Source organism: Odocoileus virginianus, chromosome 20, assembly GCF_023699985.2.
Source record: "Odocoileus virginianus isolate 20LAN1187 ecotype Illinois chromosome 20, Ovbor_1.2, whole genome shotgun sequence".
Classification (NCBI taxonomy): Eukaryota; Metazoa; Chordata; class Mammalia; order Artiodactyla; family Cervidae; genus Odocoileus; species Odocoileus virginianus.
Window position 1 is genome coordinate 3029703 of NC_069693.1, and position 18920 is coordinate 3048622.

At 64.7% G+C, this 18920-nt stretch overlaps 2 protein-coding genes across 5 annotated transcripts; one reads left to right on the forward strand and one right to left on the reverse strand.

Annotated features, from left to right (window-relative positions):
* Positions 1-34: 34 nt before the first annotated feature.
* CNOT3 (CCR4-NOT transcription complex subunit 3) lies at positions 35-15386 on the forward strand. Of its 4 annotated transcripts, none has more exons than XM_070450268.1 (18): positions 35-270; positions 4702-4779; positions 4883-4950; positions 5214-5288; positions 5437-5526; positions 5713-5841; positions 5933-6028; positions 7035-7257; positions 7337-7470; positions 7922-7978; positions 10073-10442; positions 10515-10638; positions 11212-11410; positions 12724-12823; positions 12903-13101; positions 13183-13315; positions 13896-14021; positions 15057-15386. In XM_070450268.1, exons 2-18 carry the CDS (start codon positions 4755-4757, stop codon positions 15153-15155), a joined length of 2247 nt encoding a protein of 748 aa, XP_070306369.1. In that variant the 5' UTR covers positions 35-270; positions 4702-4754; the 3' UTR covers positions 15156-15386. The 4 variants fall into 4 exon arrangements, with proteins under 4 accessions (XP_070306369.1, XP_070306368.1, XP_020751232.2 ...); XM_070450267.1 differs by having other exon boundaries at positions 4705-4779; XM_020895573.2 differs by having other exon boundaries at positions 36-270; positions 4705-4779; positions 7038-7257.
* LENG1 (leukocyte receptor cluster member 1) lies at positions 15344-18829 on the reverse strand. The gene is made up of 4 exons (XM_020895567.2): positions 18521-18829; positions 17047-17229; positions 16182-16444; positions 15344-15640 (listed from the first exon to the last, which is right to left on the reverse strand). The coding sequence occupies exons 1-4, from the start codon at positions 18650-18652 to the stop codon at positions 15427-15429; spliced, it is 792 nt and encodes a 263-aa protein (XP_020751226.2). The 5' UTR covers positions 18653-18829; the 3' UTR covers positions 15344-15426.
* Between the last annotated feature and the right edge of the window lie 91 nt (positions 18830-18920).

The window sequence follows — 18920 nt, forward strand, 5'->3', positions numbered from 1 at the left end:
ACGAGAAGAGAGGAGGGGAGGCCTCCTCCGCCGCCGCCATCTTGGACCGGGCCCGGTCAGCTTCCGCGGAGCCTTCGGCAGACGCCGCGGCCTCCCTTGAGCCCCGACCCCGTCGTCAGAACAACCCCGGGCCCACATCCCCCCACCCCACTTCCGCTTCGCGCCGCTATCGCGATAGCGCCCGGGCCCGGGGCGCGAGAATAAGGCGGCGGGCGCTCGCCTCCCCCGCCTGTCGCGATACGCTCCTCAGCGGCGGCGCCAGCTCCTGTGGTGAGAGCGTCAGGCTCGACTGGGCCGGACCCCTTCCCCTCCTCCCTCGGCGCCGTCGGCCGCCTTCCCCGCCGCCTCCCGCCCCTGCGACCCCGCCGCCTGTCGCGACATGGCCGGCGCGGCGCCCCCGCCCCCGCGCGGCCCTGGCGCTCGCAGTCTGCCGGGCGGTGCGCGGCCCCCGCACGCACGCCCTCCTCCTCCACGCCCCTCAGCCGCGCCCGGGGGTCTTCCCGCGACCCCGGCCCCGCGCGGCGTCCGCGTCGGGCCCCCGTGGGGTGTGAGGGTGCGAGGTGCCCGCCCCTCTCCGCGTCGGTATTGGCTCCTCGCTGGAAGGATGGAGGCGCCCCTGGCCGCAGGTGCCCGCCCTCTCGGGGCTCAGGTGCCTGCCCCCCACCCCTCGGCTGCAGCCCCTGTGCTGGTGGGGGGCGGTCTCCGGTTGAGGCTGCCCCCTTCGCGTGGGTGTAGGGCTGCGACTCCCCCGGACGAGGAGAGGGGGGGGTCACCCTTCCCGGGGCCAGGGATCCCTCTTCCCCGCTCCCTTCCCACCGCGGGCGCCACTCTCTTTGGGGAAGGGGTCGGGGCGGGGGTGGGTGTCAGTTCCCTGGAGTGAAGACATCAGCTCCAGAGCTTGGAGTCTCAGCCCAAGTTTCTGTCTCTGTAGTAACAAGTCCTCCAAGTCTAAGGCTTGACAAGTCCACCAGGTCTAAGGCTTGCACAGCCCTCAGCCCAGGCCTTCCCCTGCCGGTGTCACGACTGTTCTCGGTGTTGCCCACTTGGGCCTCGGCTGTTACTCTTGAGTATCTGTTCCTGGCTCTTCTGGACGCTCTCTCTCCTGGATCCACACTCTGCCCAGCCTGCTCCGGGTGTGGACTTCCTCTTGATGTCACTCCTGCCTCAGGGTCTTCTTGGTGGGACTGCTGAGCTCCTGTGGGTCAGCCATCTCCTGTTGGCGGGCAGCACCAGCACCTCTCTTTCTAAGTAGGACCTGCCTGTCAGCCCAGGGGCGATCCCCTCCCGCACGGTTGCTGCTCCCGTCCTTTGGTACTGGTTGTTTTGGCTCCTCTCCGCCCCATTGCCCTCACCATGTCCACTGTCACTTCCCTCGGTCTGAGGCTCCTGCCTCCATTCCCATCAGTCCCTCCACTGGGATGTGATCCTGCCAGGGGGCAAGGGTCCAGGCCCTGGGTGTTCATTTCGGGCTCCTCACTGTGGCTGTGGAAGCTCCCCAGCCCTAAAGATTGCTCTTGGTGTAAGCAGTCAGGGAACCCGGGCCCAGGCCTGCCCAGACCACCCTGCTGGAGCCCCCTCGGGGTGTAAGGTTTCTTCAAGCTGAGCTTCCTGTGCAGTGCGGGGTTTGGGGTCAGAGTGGGGCTTTTTCCCCAGGGTGAGGAACTTCTCTGCTGCCTTCTCCAGGGGTAGGGTCTTGTCGTTGTTGGGTTGGCATGGACCACTGTTGGACTTGAGGTGTCTGTGCCCTTTTGTGTGCCCCCACTGTGGGACTGAGGACCCTTCCCGATGCTGGTGCCCAGGGCTGATGCCTCCGTCCTGCTTGTGATGTCCCACTAGCAGGGGAACTTGGCGTCTGCTCTCTCCTGAGGCCCAGCTTCCTTGATGTGGGGGGTAAGATGCCTGAGACTTGAGGGGAAGAACCCCTGTCATCACTTCCGCAGGACCGAAGACCCTGGGGTGGGCTTCCCAGTCCCCCAGCCTTGGTCCGGGCCTTGCAGCGGGGAGATAACCCCCTCCACCCCAGGGCCTAGTGCGTCCGTCTCCTGGTGTCAGTGGCCTCCCGGATTAAGGAAGGCCTTCCAGCACCACTCCCCAGCAGGCCAGGGTGCCTCACCCCACGGTACGTGGCAGCCTCCAGGGTTAGGGACCGCTTGGTATTAGTTCTCCAGGACTAAGGCTTCAGCTCCTCGGGCCTGTGTGTGGCAGAGTGGTCTCCCGTGAAGTGATGGTTTGGGGGGCTCTTCTGTGTGAGTTTTAGCCCCACTCGAGTGGTTGTTGGTTCCAGTGGGTCTGGCTCACTGCTCACCCGCTACCCCCAGTATAGCCTCCTGACTCGTGGGGATGTGCCTTGCTCTTGGATGGAGTGTTTTGGTTAAGTCTCCTGGGCCAGGGTTCCCAGAGTCCTGGGTGCTGTTTGAGACTCGGGGCGGTGAGCGCACCTGCATCTCTCCCCCTGAGACCCCTGCCACGCCTGCCTGCCCCGGAGCTCCCTGGCGGCCCCCTTGAGAGTAGCAGTGCCCCAGTCCTGTCAGCCTGGGGCTCTTCTCTGAGGAGGGCTTCTCTGCCTCGGGACTCAGGCTCCAGCCCCCTTTCTAGGCCTTCCCTGGGGGTCTGAGGTACAGGCTCCCCCTTGCTGTGTGTGTGTGTGAGGGGCATGGTGCCTCTGCAGCCAAGGCTCTCAGCTCCTGTAGTACTGACCTGCCCTGGCTGTGAGCACCCGACCCGGCATACATGCCCTCCTCTGGAACCGCTGCCTTCCCCAGCTCAGGTGGTGTCTCCTCTCGGGCTCAGCCCTGCCCACTTGGAGGTTCTGTCTGAAACATCGCTTCCTTGGCTCAGGCTCTCCTTGACCCTGGCACCTTGCTTCCTTTGGGACTTCTGCTGCCACAGTCTGTTGCCCCCTCCAGAGGGTATCAACTCCTCTCCTGGGCTGGGTGCCCAGGCCCATTTAGTGTGGGGAGCCCCCCCCCCCGAGGCCTGCAGTGCCCTGTTCGGGGTGTAAACCCTCCGGGTTGGAACGCCCATCCCTGCCGCACGTGGGGCTTCGGGAGCGGAGGCTCCTGTCTGCCTCCTGGGCCCCCACCCCCCGGGCAGGAGGCTGCGCTCCAGCATCGGGGTGTTGGCTCAGACGCACCCCTGCACGCCTCGTGGTGATCCAGGCGCTGCCTCGCCTCGCTTTGAGCCCCTCTGTGCTACTGTCTCCTGGGGGCTTTTTCTGGCTGCCCCGTGCTCCCCGCCTGGGCGTGTCAGCCAGCTGCTCTTCCTCTCGCTTGGCCCTCTCCCCCGCCGCTCAGAGGTCGGCATCAGCAGAGTGGGTCCCTCTGGAGCGCGGGCCGTCCGGGCTGCTGCTGGTTTGAAGCCGTGCTCCCTGATACGCTGTCACTCCGGTGGCTTCTAGCGCGTTTTGTTGGAATCTCAACCAGGCAGCAGAGCCTGTAGCTGTGTTCTATGTTGCCTTTGCCACGCTCACAGACGGCACAGATGCAGGATGTTCTTGGCCCCATGGAAAGTTCTGGGGCACAGGACTCTCCTGGAGGCTCCCTTCTCTCTGTTGGAGGCCCTCCTGGCGTGACCTCTGTCTGGGTCGAGGCTCCTCAACCTGCTCGTTCTGCCTGGACAGTTGGGGCTGCTCGGGTCCTCCCCACCTCTGCAGGGACTTCCCTCCCCGAGGCTCGCCGTCTCTCCTGGGCTTGGGCTTGGGTCCTGAGGGGCGGCGTCCTCCCAGGGAAAGCTTCTGGTGGCTCTCCTGTGATCTCAGTCCCCTCTGGGTTCCGTGTCACTTGCCGTAGGCTGGAAATGCCCATCTCTGCATAGAGGAGGCTTGTTGGAGGGCTTAGGTATCCCTGAGTCTGCAGCACCGCCGCACCTGACCTGTAATTCCTTCCTGCATGGGTCCAGATAGCCCCGCCTCCGCCGAAGTTCCCTTCACCCTCATCTCTGTCGGAGCTCTCGCCTCTCCGGGGCCTCTCTGGTGGCACTCTGTGCCCCACGCCTCTAAGCCTTTTTGGTGTTGCCACTGTAGGTTAGTAGCGTTATCTTCTTCGGTTTAAGGATTCTCGTTTGGATTAAATTTATCAGAGGTCGAAGGCCGTCTTCTGCTTGCGTCCAGCCCTCTGTAAGGGGGTGGTTTTCGTTCTCTCAGTTGTAGGCACCTTCTGTCTGCCCCATCACGCTTCCTCTCTGTTCCTTACAACTTCACCGTGTGTATGTGGTGTCCGACTCCTCTCCACAGGATGCAGCAGTCTCTGTCTACCGACTTGTCTGAGGAGTGACCTCTCCCTGTGTTACGATTCTGGTCACCTGTGTGCATGACTCCTCTAGGGGAATCGTTGTCTCTGGGTCTAAGGCCTTGTCCCCAGCAGTCAGCCTGACCTGGCCGCGTGCCATTTTCCTGCTCCAAGAAATCCTTTTGAGTGTTACCTGGGGGAGAGGTAACACTAGGAATGCCCTAGGAATTTTCCACTGCCTGGGTCAGAGGCAGGCAAAAAATCTATTTCCTTGGTCAGAAACTTCTAGAGTCCTCTCGTGGGCCAGACCTGTGCTGGGCAGTCAAGGCCGGAGGAGGAGAACTGGGCCTGATCTCTGTCATCAGATAGCTACTGCATCTCCCCCTTCACCCTCCACGCACCCTGCAGTTCCTGGCTTCGTTTGTGGCCCTCATCAGCCAGGAAGTAACCGTGTGTTCTTCTTGCTCTGTCCCAGCAGCGTCCGTCTCCAGGGGAGTATGAAGAGAGCGCGTCTGTAGGGCAGGGAAGATGGCGGACAAGCGCAAACTCCAAGGTACCAGGCTTCCCGCCGGTGTGCCACGTGCTCACTCCTCGGAACTCTTCGGGCGCCTGCAGCCTCTGGCAGGACGCTCACAGTCTCCTTTCCTCCCCGCCAGGTGAGATTGACCGCTGCCTCAAGAAGGTGTCTGAGGGCGTGGAGCAATTTGAAGATATTTGGCAGAAGGTACAGGGGCCGGGCCTAAAACTCCAGGTGCACCTCCAGGGATGGGGAACAGGACAAGGTTGAGAGCTCCCGAGTGTGGGCCGGGAGAGGGCCTGCCTGTCCAGATGCTGAGGACCTCAGAGGAGGCGCTCGGGGGTGGATTGGTGGGCGCGGGGGGTGGGTCCCCCAGGGTCCCTGGCCCTCAGAGAGACTGGAGTCTTCCCCTGCAGTGGGCCGTCGGGCAGCCAGAACCGCACTGACGCCTGCATTCTCTCCGTCTGCAGCTCCACAATGCAGCCAACGCGAACCAGAAAGAAAAGTATGAGGCTGATCTAAAGAAGGAGATTAAGAAGCTTCAAGTGAGGGGGCTGGGGGCCTGGACTCTGTGTCCTGAGGGCGGCGGGAACAGGGAGCGTGGACTGCTGGGTCCCGGGGAGCCGAGGGCTGGAGAGCTGGGGGCCAGGCCGCCCTGAGGCCGCCTGATTGTCCTGCCATTGCCCTCTCCAGCGGCTGAGGGACCAGATCAAGACATGGGTAGCGTCCAACGAGATCAAGGACAAGAGGCAGCTCATAGACAACCGCAAGCTCATTGAGACGGTAGGAGCCCGGGGTTGGTGTCTGAGAGGCAGGGGTGGCAGGAGTCCTGGGGCCACAGAGGCCCTGAGAAGAGTAAGGTGGCTGGGGGAGGCAGCCAGTGGCCGCTGGGGCTCCGGTGGGAGCTCCCCAGCCCTGAGTCAGCTGCTCTTCTGCCCTCGGGATCCCGGCCAACGGCGGTCTCCACAGCAAATGGAACGGTTCAAAGTTGTGGAGCGAGAGACCAAGACCAAAGCCTACAGCAAGGAGGGCCTGGGCCTGGCACAGAAGGTGGACCCTGCCCAGAAGGAGAAGGAGGAGGTCGGCCAGTGGCTCACGGTGCGTCGGGGCAGAGCGGGGCTGAGCGAGCCGGGGCCCCAGGTCTGCGGGGCGAGGACCCCGCTGACTGCTGCCTCCCCTCCACATGCAGAACACCATCGACACCCTGAACATGCAGGTGGACCAGTTTGAGAGCGAAGTGGAGTCCCTGTCAGTGCAGACGCGCAAGAAGAAGGGCGACAAGGATGTGAGTGGGGGGCCCGGAGCGCAGAGAGCAGGGGTCAAGGGCAGGGGCGGGCTGGCAGGTGGGCAGGTGGGGGTGGTGCAGGGAAGGGTAAGGCCATCCCTTGAGTGCCGTCTGGCGTCTGGGTGAACAGCGGGCCGCCAGGAGGGGCGGTTTGGGGGAACGTGCTGAGCTCGACTTGGGTGGAGGGTAAGCGTGAGGCCTGAGGCCCCGAGGGCAGGAGGCTGGGGAGCTGCCGCTATGGCCTCCCAGCCACTGAGGGCCCAGGACCTGAGGAGGGCAGGAGGTGTGCGGACAGCGGGACATGGAGGAGCGGTTGGTTTGGCCCGAGGAGAGTCGTGCTCTGAGACAAAGGCAGAGCCCAGGGCCCGAGTCCCGGAGAGCCAGGACCGCCGGTCTGCGTTCCAGGGGTGCCCCTGTCTGTGTGCAGAGGAGGGCAGAGGATGGCACGGGGGCGGGCAGGCGCCAGAGGGAGGCGGGTCCTTGCAGAGCGGAGGGATGGCACCTGGCACTGAGATGTGAGAACTGAGACGTCAAGTTCTGAAGGTGATGGGGCCTCTGCGGCAGGCCTCTGAATCCCAGCCCCCTCTTAGGGGTCCACGGATGAGGGTGGGGTGTCAGCGTGGTGACAGAAACGGTCACAGTTAAGAACAGTATGCACCCCCAGGTGGGGGTGACCATTATGGTGTTAGAGTGAGGCAGGGGCAAGGGGGTCTCCGTGCTCCAGAGGGTGGTCACGGCTGGTGGGCGGGCTCAGGTGAGGGGTGCTGCTGAGAGGCCGGTGGTCGGGTGGGTGGGATGGGGCCTGTTGCCAGGAGCTGCGGGGACCCCTGGTTCTCCCTGCCGTTCCCAGTGATCTCGGGCTGGGAGGCCTGTGCTGCTCCTGTGGGCTCGGGAGGGCTGGAGGCGGGCCCGGGGTCTCCACGGGCCCAGGGACTGAGGCTGGGCTCTGTGGGGGCGGGGGGCCACTAGGCCCCGCAGCCCCTGAGCCTGGCCCTGGGCTTGCCAGCAGAAGCAGGACCGGATTGAGGGCCTGAAGCGGCACATCGAGAAGCATCGCTACCACGTGCGGATGCTGGAGACCATCCTGCGCATGCTGGACAACGACTCCATCCTGGTGGACGCCATCCGCAAGATCAAGGACGACGTCGAGTACTACGTGGACTCGTCCCAGGACCCCGACTTCGAGGAGAATGAGTTCCTCTACGACGACCTGGACCTCGAGGACATTCGTGAGCGCAGTGCAGGCCTGCAGGGGCGGCGGGGCCCAGGGAGCGGGCCGCCCGCTGACGCGCCTGCCCGCTCCCACAGCACAGGCGCTGGTCGCCACCTCCCCCCCCAGCCACAGCCACATGGAGGACGAGATCTTCAACCAGTCCAGCAGCACGCCCACCTCGACCACCTCCAGCTCCCCCATCCCACCCAGCCCAGCCAACTGCACCACGGTAAGGCCTGGGGGCCGCGTCGCCGGGAGCCTCCAGTACTGGGGACGCGGAGGTGGGGTCTCAGGGGTGTCCCGCCAGGAGCCTCCGTGTCTCGGGTCTGAGCCCTCGGCTGTAGATCGCTGGCAGGGCAGTCAAGGCCGCTGTGGGTCCGGGTGTGGAGGACGGGGGGGAAGTGTGCCTAGGCTGCTGTTCCCTGGGAGGGGGAGGGGGGTCTCCCTAAGGAGAGCTGCTTCCTGGGTCCCTGAGAGGCTGGCGAGGGTGCTGGCCCCTGAACACAGGTGCCCTGGGGAGCAGGGTTAGGTAGGTTTCCCTGGAAACGAAGGTCACAAAGCCCGAGCAGCTCTGGGGCCAGAAGTGGCCTGCGGGTGTCAGATCCGGGGGTTCAGGTGTTGGTGGCTCTGTCCGGGCCCTAGAGACTCAACAGGTCCTGACCGCGCCTCTCGAACCTCAGGAAAACTCAGAAGATGACAAGAAGAGGGGGCGCTCGACGGACAGTGAAGTCAGCCAGGTGGGTGTGCTGGGGGTTGGCCGTTGACAGGCCGGCGCTCACCCATTCGCAGCTCCCAAGGCTTGCTGAGACCTGAGCATGGCCCTCGTGCGGGGCTCCGGGGACACGCTGGGTGGGCCTGGGGAGGCCTGCAGCAGCGGCAAGGCATGGTCGGCGGGTGCTTCCCGGCAGAGATGGCGGGCCTGGGCATTAGAGGAGGATCGCCCCGTGAGGCGGCAGCGGGAAGCAGGCCTGTCGTGTTGGGGCCGGGAAGCGTGGCGGGGCGCCGGCCAGGCGCGCTGGGCTCACGGAGTACGGGACCTCAGGCTGGGGCTGAGGGGCCCACAGTGGTGGAGCAGCTCTCCTGGTGGAGCAGCTCTCGAGGGGCCGAGCAAGCCTGAGTAGCGAGAGGTCAGGAACTGCGCGGGTTGCGTTGCTTGGGGGCGCCCTGGGCCTTGGCTCTGTGCACCACAGGCCTCCCCTCCCGAGCCTCTGCTTGGACGGGGGCACGCTGTAGGGATCCCATCACACCCGAAGGGGTCTTAGGGGGAGTGTGGGCTCCTGGGAGGGCTGGTCCCCAGGGCAACCCTGAGGCCAGGGTGGTGAAGCTGGGATGGGACGGGGTGACGAGCGTGGTGCCAGGAAGCAAGCAGAGTCTGGGTCGTGAGTCCTGCTCGGCACTCAGTGGGCTTGAGGGCCTGGGAGGCAGCGGGGCGATCGGGGCGGCGGTGGGGCCTACTGCCTGGGGGCGTGAGCGCAGGCGGCAGCAGCTCGGCCTCGGGGCGGGCATGGGCTTGTCACTGGGCTCCGGGCTCCACTTTGCGGTGTGGGGGTCGCCAGTGGCCTCCAAAGTTATTTTAGGGACAGTTTGAGAATTCCTGTTGTGTTTTTAAACACAGCATGTTGGATACAGCTACCTCATCCTGAAGACATTTGTGGTTCCCACTACTTCCTCCACCTCCTGGGTCATCAGATGTGGGATGTCATGGGGGTGTCCCCCCCGTCATCAGATGGGGTCTCAGGTCCCCACGGGACGTCAGGGGGCTGTCCCCCCATCATTTGATGGGGTCTCAGGTCCCCGCAGGACGTCGTGGGGGTGTCCCCCCATCATCTGATGGGTCTCGGGTCCCCGCGGGACGTCGTGGGGGTGTCCCCCATCATCTGATGGGGTCTCGGGTCCCCGCGGGACGTCGTGGGGGTGTCCCCCCATCATCTGATGGGGTCTCGGGTCCCCGCGGGATGTCGTGGGGGTGTCCCCCCATCATCTGATGGGGTCTCGGGTCCCCGCGGGACGTCGTGGGGGTGTCCCGCCATCATCTGATGGGGTCTCGGGTCCCCGCGGGACGTCGTGGGGGTGTCCCCCATCATCTGATGGGGTCTCGGGTCCCCGCGGGACGTCGTGGGGGTGTCCCCCATCATCTGATGGGGTCTCGGGTCCCCGCGGGACGTCGTGGGGGTGTCCCCCATCATCTGATGGGGTCTCGGGTCCCCGCGGGACGTCGTGGGGGTGTCCCCCATCATCTGATGGGGTCTCGGGTCCCTGTGGGACGTCGTGGGGGTGTCCCCCATCATCTGATGGGGTCTCGGGTCCCCGCGGGACGTCGTGGGGGTGTCCCCCCTCATCTGATGGGGTCTCGGGCCCCTGTGGGACGTCGTGGGGGTGTCCCCCATCATCTGATGGGGTCTCGGGTCCCTGTGGGACGTCGTGGGGGTGTCCCCCATCATCTGATGGGGTCTCGGGTCCCTGTGGGACGTCGTGGGGGTGTCCCCACATCATCAGACGGGGTCTCAGTTCCCCGTGGGACGTCGTGGGGGTGTCCCCCCATCATCTGATGGGGTCTCAGGTCCCTGTGGGACGTCGTGGGGGTGTCCCTCATCAGACGGGGTCTCAGATGGGGTCTCAGGTCCCTGTGGGATGTTGCAGGGCATTGTCCAGGCAGGATGTGGTGGGCTGGATGCGGGCTGGAAACGTGTGAGTGTTGTTAGCGTGGAGCTGGAAGCCACCGGGTCCTCGTGAGGGCCAGGGTAGCAAGGCCAACAAGGATGGGCCTTGTTGGGGGGAGGGTGTGCAGGTGGCCCCCTGGGTCCTGACCCTCTCTTCCCTCCTACCCGCAGTCTCCAGCCAAAAACGGCTCCAAGCCCGTCCACAGCAGCCAGCACCCTCAGTCCCCGGCTGTGCCGCCCAGCTACCCGCCCGGCCCCCCACCTGCCGCCTCCACCCTGAGCGCTGCCCCTGGCAGCAACGGCGCCCCGGCTGCAGCCGCCCCCACGAGCGCCCTGGGTGCCAAGGCCAGCCCGGCGCCCAGCCACAGCGCGGGCACCCCCGCCCCCTACGCCCAGGCTGTGGCCCCGCCAGCCCCCAGTGGGCCCAGCAGCACCCAGCCCCGGCCCCCCAGCGCCCAGCCTGGGGCGGGAGGCGGCGGCGGAGGTGGTGGGGGCAACAGCGGCGGAGGCGGAGGCGGTGGCAAGCAGAACGGCGCCACCAGTAAGTGGGGGCGGTGGGGGAGACCTGGGGGGGCTGCACTGGAGGCTGCCGTTGACCCCTCTCGCCCATCAGGTTACAGCTCGGTGGTGGCGGACAGCCCGGCAGAGGCGGCGCTCAACAGCACAGCGGGTGGCAGCTCGGGTGGCCAAGCCCTGGGCCCCCCGCCCGGCCCCCACAACCCGCCTCCCAGCACCACGTGAGTGTGCAGAGGGTCGTGCAGCCTTTGGCACGGCCATTGCCCCAGGGCGCAGACACATGCCTGTCTGCGCCAGTGAGCCCTCCCCAGAAGCCCCCGTCCGAGCAGGGCTGTTCTCGGGGCCCCACACTGCTGGGTGCTCTGCCTCTCCTTGGCTGTGTCCTGCCCCAGGGCCCAGCTCCATGGGCAGGTCTGCGTCCACTTCTCCAAGTGCGGGTCCCTGCACCCCTCTTCTCTGCACTCCTCCAGGTCTCAGGGCAGCCCCCCTCCCCCGTGGGGCTCTCCTTCCAGGAGAACACCCCGAGTGCGTGCTCCCCTCCTGTGGGGGATGCGGGCTGACCCCAGGTGCCTCCCCAGGCTCTGGGTGGGCATTCCCGCATCCTCCGGCACCGGCCACTGCAGGGGAGGCCTCCTGAGGATTCACGTTCCCAAGTAGCGCCCTGTCCTGACCGCACCCCGCCGGCCAGCCCCACTGGGCGCGCTCCCTCTGTGACCTTCCCGACCGCTGAGTCTCCCTGTCTGCCCCACTTGGGACCGTCCCCTGAGCCTGCGCCCATCTGCTCCCCTCTGCAGGAAGGAACCCAGCGCCACAGCCCCAGCGGGTGCCGGGGGCGTGGCCCCAGGCTCAGGGAACAACGCGGGGGCACCCAGCCTCCTGGTGCCGCTCCCCGTGAACCCCCCCAGCTCCCCGACACCCAGCTTCAGTGAAGCCAAGGCAGCTGGCAGCCTGCTGAACGGGCCTCCGCAGTTCAGCGCCGCACCTGAGATCAAGGTGGGCCCATGCCTCCGCCCAGCTCCCCACGCCCCCTGGGGCCCCTCCTCCAGCCCGCGCGGCTCCCCAGCTCCTCTCCAGTACACCTGCCCTGTCACCTCGGCTCTAGCCTCTGCCGCTCTGCGCCGGGGTCCCTGTCTTCCTGGACCCTTGCCTCACTCCTGCTTGTACGTGTTCACTCCTTGTGACCACTGTCACCTGCTTCCTTCCAGCCGTCAGTCTGTCCCCAGTTTGCCCCATAAGCCTGTCCTTTCACGCGACTGACTGTCTGGGGCTCACTGTCTCCTTCCCTTGGAAGATGAACAACACTTAAGTTCAGACTCGTCTGCTCTGAGCCACTTTGTGCTGGCTGAACTCGCTTCCCACCTTCCCTGCAGATGCTGGGGCGGGTCTGGTCAGGGTGGGGCATGGGGTGCTGCGGACCACACAGGCACATCTGCCTTAACCTGGGGAGCCCCCGGCAAGGGCTGGGGCGAGGGGAGGGCTCGTGGCCGCAGGAGCAGCTGCCGGGACACAGTGGCAGGCTGAGCGGGTTCAGCAGACGGGTGCAAGCAGGGCCAGGCTTGGCCTCCTGGGCTGGCGAGTCTGCCCTCAGCTCCTCGGGAGGCCCAGGCCTGCACTGTCCCCTGCCCCTTCCTTCCTTCAACTGGAAAACGGAAGGGTTCACAGTCCCTTCTCCAGTGTGAGGGCTTCTTTGGAAGGGCTTCATGATGCGCTCAGAACCGTCTTTGACCCAGAGACGTACAATGAACAGGGAAACTCCGTGTGTGCATTTATTTCTCTGGAGAAAAACAAGTCTTGAGGTTCCTGACACTGGTGCACATTTTGTTTCTTCCGGTTACTGAATGAGCGGTGGGGACGGGTAGAAAGGTTTTGAGGAGAGATGACAGGAGAGACCCGGGTGGAAAGGTCCCCGTGGAGCCTGTGTGCACAGCACGCTGTGGGGTAAGGGAGCCCGAGCAGCAGGGCGGAGCCTCGTCACTGCTGGTGTGGGGTGAGGAGGCCAGAGCAGCTGCGGGGGCCGAGTGGGGGCCCTCCGGCCAGGCCTTCCAGCATGCAGGCGTGCAGAGAAGCGGGTGCCCAGTGGGACTCCCACGGTGCTGACCGTCTGCAGTGCGGGGTCCCGGGGGCACCCCGGTAGGCAGGCGCTCGGCTGTGCTTGGGTCTTCTCCCCACCGCCCAGCGCTGCTGGACCTTGTCCTACATGGACAGCTTCAGCTCAGCCAAACCCCAGCAGAGAGGCGGACGTGCCGACCGCGAGGACCAGGGCCCACCCGCAGCCCTGGCCTCAGCCAGCCACCCTTCCTCCCCAGGCCCCCGAGCCCCTGAGCTCCCTGAAGTCCATGGCGGAGCGTGCGGCCATCAGCTCTGGCATCGAGGACCCCGTGCCCACGCTGCACCTGACCGAGCGAGGTGAGCGGCCGGGGCTGGGGTGGGCCTGCCAGGCTGGCTGCATGCCACGGCCTCACACTTGCCGCCCCCTGCCCTGCAGACATCCTCCTGAGCAGCAGCGCGGCGCCCCCGGCCTCGGCCCAGCCCCCCCTGCAGCTGTCGGAGGTGAGCATCCCGCTGTCGCTGGGCGTGTGTCCGCTGGGCCCGGTGCCCCTCACCAAGGAGCAGCTGTACCAGCAGGCCATGGAGGAGGCTGCCTGGCACCACATGCCCCACCCCTCGGACTCGGAGCGCATCCGGTGAGGGCCCGTGGGGAGCAGGGGCAGGGCCGTGGCCCACCCACTGCCCTCGGCTGGCCCTGACTCCCCCATCCCCCACAGGCAGTACCTGCCCCGGAACCCCTGCCCGACGCCCCCCTACCACCACCAGATGCCGCCCCCACACTCGGACACCGTGGAGTTCTACCAGCGCCTGTCCACCGAGACGCTCTTCTTCATCTTCTACTATCTGGAGGTACAGCAGGGCCCCCCAGCTTCGCCGCCAGCCCCGCCGCCCTCTTGGGCTGCAGGGGTGAGGTGGGTGCCCCTCTGCGGCTTCCGGGACCGCACCCTCCCAGTCCCCCCAGCCCGCCCCCACTCGCTCCAGCAGGAGGGTTAGGGCTGCTGAGGTTGGGGCCGGCCCGTCCAGGGCAACAAACAGCAGGGAGCCTGCCCGCCCCAGCACTGTGGGCACGGCCCACAGCGCCCAGCCACCCGCCCTGACGGCCTGGCACCACGCGTACGTTCTCAGGCCTCCCTGGGGACCAGCAGGGAGCCATTCCCCCTCTGCGACCCCAGTGAGTCCGCCGTGATCTCTGCCCTCAGCCCGCCTTGGGAAAGTCTTGAAACTGCCTGCTCTCGGCTCTCATCACGATTAATCTCTCTCCTTCTCAGAGCGTTTCTGAAAACACTTCCCACTTCCTGCCTCCTTTCCTTTCTGAGCCGCGCCGGCGTGTTCTGTGCCCCGGCCCGGCTCGGTCTGTGGCGGGGCTGGGGCTCAGCCTGCCGCCCTGCCCCAGCCCCAAGCCCTGAGCCCCCCACCTCCGCTTCCCCAGGGCACAAAGGCGCAGTACCTGGCAGCCAAGGCCCTGAAGAAGCAGTCCTGGCGGTTCCACACCAAGTACATGATGTGGTTCCAGAGGCACGAGGAGCCCAAGACCATCACGGATGAGTTTGAGCAGGTGAGGGCCCCTCCCCGCGCCCCATCTGCCTGGGCCCTGTGGGCCGAGTCCACGTAGCACCCCTCGGGCGGCCTGGCCGGCTCCGGGTCAGGCCAGAGGAGCCAGCTTCCGAGGTGCCTCCCAGCCCTGCACAGCCTGGCCCTGCCTCGCCTCCAGCCGGGGGTGGGGGATGCAGGATCTCCCACCCAAGATCGGGGCGCACGCGACACTCCCTACACCCAGCAGGGCAGGGGCTCGGCAACACGGAGGGGGAAGTGTTCTCATTCTAACAAGCACGAGCGCCTCCACTTCACCGAGCCAAACCACCTGGGTTTGAACCCAGCTCTGGCTGGTGACTGGACGGTTCATGTGAACGTGTGTCTCCATCTCCTTATCTGTAAAAATGGGGTGACAGGGCCTCCCTTAACGCAGTTGTTGTGAGGATTAAATGAGTTGATCACATGTAAGTAGTACCAGTGCCTGCTATGTAGTGTCCTGGCTGTGATGTGCTTCGTTTCAACTTGTAGTTGGCGTGTTCCATGGTGGCTTCTCCAAGCCTTCAGCAGAGCCCAGGGTCCTGAACAAGGGCCTCCCTTGCGTTCTTGCAGGTTCTCTGAAGCACGCCCACCATTCACTCAGAACCCGCCCTCCCCATGGTGTCTCCTGGACACTGACTGCAGCCCTGTCCCCTGCCCATTCGGCCGTAACCCTCTGAAGGGAGTGTATTTCTAGGTTGTCAGCCCCTCAGAAGTTCCCACAACATCCCACAATACATCATCTGTCCCGGCAGCATGCCTGGACTGAGGCTCCAGCCTGTTCCGAGGCCTCGAGGGTGTGCCTCACACTCAGCAGTGATCAGTGCTCCAAGGGCACAGCCATCGCAAGGAGCGGCAGGAGCCAGGCCCTGCTCCACCTCGGGGCGAGCATGTTCCCGCCCGAGAAGAGCCTCCTGCGGATGCAGGGACGGGGCGCATGCGCGAATCGGGACCTGAGCGCCGGCCCTCCGGCCGGACCCCAAGCACTGTGCCCTCACTGACCGCCTTCTCCCCTGGCCAGGGCACCTACATCTACTTTGACTACGAGAAGTGGGGCCAGCGGAAGAAGGAAGGCTTCACCTTTGAGTACCGCTACCTGGAGGACCGGGACCTCCAGTGACACCGGCCCCGCCTCCCCTCCCCGCATGCGATCCCGCCCAGGTGAGGGCCCCGCCCCGGGGACGGCGCCCGGCCTCGGCAGCCCTGCTCCCGGCAGCGGGGAGCCAGGAGGCTCCCCCAGCCCGCCCCGGGCCCGGGCCAGGGCCGCCCCCTCCCCTCCCCAGTGAGGGACATTTTTTGGTAAACCTATTTTCATTTTGGAAAATATTTATGAATAAATAGTTTTATATGACGGCTGGCAGCAGCGGCCTCTCCTCTCCCCCCCTTGAGAGTCAGGGAGCCGCCGGTGGGTCCTGCCGGCGTGGGCGCCGGGCCAGCTGGGGGTTGAACTGCGAGTTGTACCGCCTCCGCCGCTCGTCCACCTCTTCCGGCTGCTCCTCCAGGGCCGCTGCGCCGCCCACCCGGGCCAGCAAGGCCTCCGCCCGCGCCCTCTCAGCTGCTTCCCGCCGCAGACGGTCCGCTCGGAGCTGCTCCAGGGACGGAGGCCTGGGGGGAGAGGACAGTCAGTGTGGGAAGCTGGAGGCCCAGCCCCTCGGAGGGCAGGGGTCTGACGCTGGGACCCGGCAGCTGGCCTCGGTGCCCCGACGGGCAGTGACCGCCGCCAGTCCTCAGCTGGGCGGCCCTGTGCACTGCCTGGCTTACCCCCTCTGTGGGAGGAAGGGCCCGGCGGGGTGCCAGCCTGCACCTAGGGGTCTGGCGTCCTAGGAACACAAGCACGCCTGTTTACTCGGACCTCTGCTCCTCAGACTCTGGTCTCAGAAACAGCCTCAGCGCTTCCCTCTCACTGAATTTCATCTGTCAGGACCCAACCTATACAACGTGAACAACAGGTCTCAGCAAGCAGCTGAGCAGATGTCCCCCCAGCCACCGGAGCAGCGGCCTTATAATATCACGTAGTCTCTGCAGACCTGAGAACAAGGCTGGAAACGTTCAACGGAGTTACAAAAACGGGCTTGACCTTGCAGGCCCCAGAGCCCCGCCTCAACCAGAGCTCCCGTGGTGGCCGCGGCCGAGGGAGGCTCCTCACTCTTTGGGTCGTTGTCTCTCGGGCCCCTTCTTTTCCTTGGTGCTGTGACTGCCACTGTCTCCGCTGTGCTTTCTCTTCTTCCCCAAGTGCTTCTGCATCTCCTGCAGCGGGTCCAGACGGCTCTTGATCTTCTCATCGGGTCCTGGACCAGAGGGGGTGCTGCCCCGCCTTGGGGGCAGCTGGTACCATGGGGGCTGAGTCTGGGCTTCTGCTGCACTCTGGCCCAGGTACGTCAGGATGCCCAGGGCTTTCTCTTGCCTCTCCTGAGGGAGACAGAAGATGTGAAAGAACAGGAAGCATGTTCCCTCTGAGGGAGCCAAGGTTCCCGCGGAGGCAGAACCAGACATTCAGCCAGCAGAGCCTGTCAGGAGCCGACTCCACCAGCTGCTAGGACTTAACAGACCAGTCCCCGGGGCGCCCCGCTCTGGGGCACAAGGGCAGCTTCAGCAGCAAACAGCACAGGAAGGAGGGAGCTGCTTAGGTTAGGGTTCAAAGGCAGCATCTTTGGGGAGATAAAAAACAAACCTGGAAGCAAGCCAGGCAGAGGAGTGACTGAGGTCGAGGCAGTTTCGTCTGATGGGAAATCCCTGAGGGCAGGTCAGGGCAGCAGCTGATTTACATTTTAAAAGCTTAACTTCCCAAACATCAGGGTCTGCACATCAGGTTAGAGACCTGATGGGGTCTACCTAGCACCTGGCAATAGCCAGCACCTCTTACATGCTACGTTCTAATACTGGTCTGAGTTCTCTAGCTTGTTTAATTGCCACCATGTCCCTAAACACCCCTGTAGTCACACCTGAGGGTAGGGTGCACCCCCACCCCCAGCTCCACCCACAATCTGAGGAAGAGGGTGAGACCAGCTTACCTTCTCCTGTCGCTTCTCTTCCTCGTATTCTCTATTGCCTCTCGTCACCCCTTTCCCTTCTTCCAGCAGCTCCCGGAACAGGTCCACGGGGCCAGAACTGCCTGGGGCTCCCGCTTCTGCTGCTTGCAGTGCAGGAAGTGAGTTCTGATGCCTGGCTTTCTTCCGTAGGAATTCTGTGCGGGCCTGGAGGAAAAGAAAGTTACAGGCAGAACACTGAGAACCTAGCTGTAACCCAAGGGACTCTTGAGCCTGGTGCCAACCATGGAAAATCACAGGCCGTGGTGCTAAGGGCTCGAAGGAAGGGAGCAGGGGTGCTGGGAACCCAGAAGAGGCACCTGACCCTTCCTGGGGAGAGGGTGGAGCAATGAGGCAAGGCGTGGTTTGTAAGCCACCTTCCAAACAGTAAACCATGGGGGTTCATCTTTGACACAATGAAAACAGCCATAAAGGCAGCCAAAACATCTATTAGGACAGGCAGGGCGCCAAGTCACTATGCCCATTTGATTTCCAATTTCTACTGGTAACCGTGAACTTAAAAAATACTACTTTGGCTGCACCAGATCTTAGTTATAGCATGTGAGATCTATTTCCCTAACCAGGGACTGAACCTGGGCCCCCTGCATTGGAAGCCACTGGACCACTAGGGAAGTCTATAGATGTGAACTTTAAAAACCCTGACTACCTCCCAGCCAGTGCTGGCTATCGGATTAGTCAAAGGACTGGAAGCTAGGTGTAAACCAAACAGGTGAGGAGTTACAACGAGAGCTTCTAGTGTCTGCGTGCAGCGGTGCAGGCAAAAGGCGTGCCCGGCGCACCTGGACTAATACCACTGTCGCTTCGCTGTGTCTCCTCTGAAGCCACCTCACTTCTCTGCCGAAGGGAGAGAACTGCCCGGCTGAGAAGGAACAGGGCTCGAGAAACTTTGCAAATCAAGCGCTTTGCACGGGGTAAACAACAATGAAAAGCTAAAGTGAAGTCGCTCAGTCGTGTCCGACTCCTTGCGACCCCATGGTATGTAGCCCACCAGGCTCCTTCATCCAGGGGATTCTCCAGGCAAGAATACTGGAGCGGGTCGCCATTTCCTCCTCCAGGGGATCTTCCCGACCCCAGAGGTTGAACCCGATCTCCCGCACTGCAGGCAGACTCTTTACTGTCTGAGCTACCAGGAGACAGCAGGAGCTCACTACACTGGGTGTTTGTACAGGTAACTAACAAGTGGCCCGAATTTCCGTGAGCTGCCCAGGGCTCCGATTATTCACGAGCCCCTACTCCGGCCCTCGAAGAGGACCAAGGAGAGGTCGAGGCGGGCGACGGCACGGTCCGCAGGCACCTCCCGGGAGCCCGGCCCGAGGTCCGCCCGGGGTGCCCCGCGCCTGCGCGCCGCCCTGCGTCTGGCACTGCCCCGCTCCCGGTGCCTCCCGGGGCGCCTGCGCGCTGAGCCGCGGCGCCGCGTCCGCTCGGGCCCGGGGCTCACCTCCTGCTGAGCGAGCAGCGCCCTCCGCTCACGCTCTTTCTCCTCCTCCCGGGCTCGGGCCTCGTCACGCCGCACGCGGGCGACATTGTCCTTGTTCCGGACGTGCCAGCTCTTCTTGGGTAAAATATTCATGGCGCCTCAGCCGTCCGCGGACCAAACAGGCCCACCTCCTGGCACTTCCAATTGGCAAGGGGAAGGCCCCGCCCTGTTGCTGCTTCCTCGGCCACGGATTGGCTCTGCGCTGCCTGACACGCCCCCCGAGGGCTGTAGCGAGAATTGTCTGGCTGCAGGGCGCACGTCCTCCGTCGCCGAGAATCGCGCGTGGCGTCGCCTAGCGACCGCCGCTTCTCACGACTCTGACTCAATCATATGTCCCCGCCCTGACGCTCCTGAACGCAGC

Excerpts from the sequence above, each read along its gene's own strand:
- CNOT3 (XM_070450268.1), top strand. The coding sequence starts at position 4,755 with ATGGCGGACAAGCGCAAACTCCAAG. Across the intron at positions 6,029-7,034 it reads AGAAGAAGGGCGACAAGGAT|CAGAAGCAGGACCGGATTGA; the intron begins GTGAGTGGGGGG and ends TGGGCTTGCCAG. Across the intron at positions 13,316-13,895 it reads TCATCTTCTACTATCTGGAG|GGCACAAAGGCGCAGTACCT; the intron begins GTACAGCAGGGC and ends CCGCTTCCCCAG.
- LENG1 (XM_020895567.2), bottom strand. The coding sequence starts at position 18,652 with ATGAATATTTTACCCAAGAAGAGCTGGCACGTCCGGAACAAGGACAAT. Across the intron at positions 17,230-18,520 it reads CGCTGCTCGCTCAGCAGGAG|GCCCGCACAGAATTCCTACG; the intron begins GTGAGCCCCGGG and ends CTTTTCCTCCAG. Across the intron at positions 16,445-17,046 it reads AAGAGAAGCGACAGGAGAAG|GAGAGGCAAGAGAAAGCCCT; the intron begins GTAAGCTGGTCT and ends TGTCTCCCTCAG.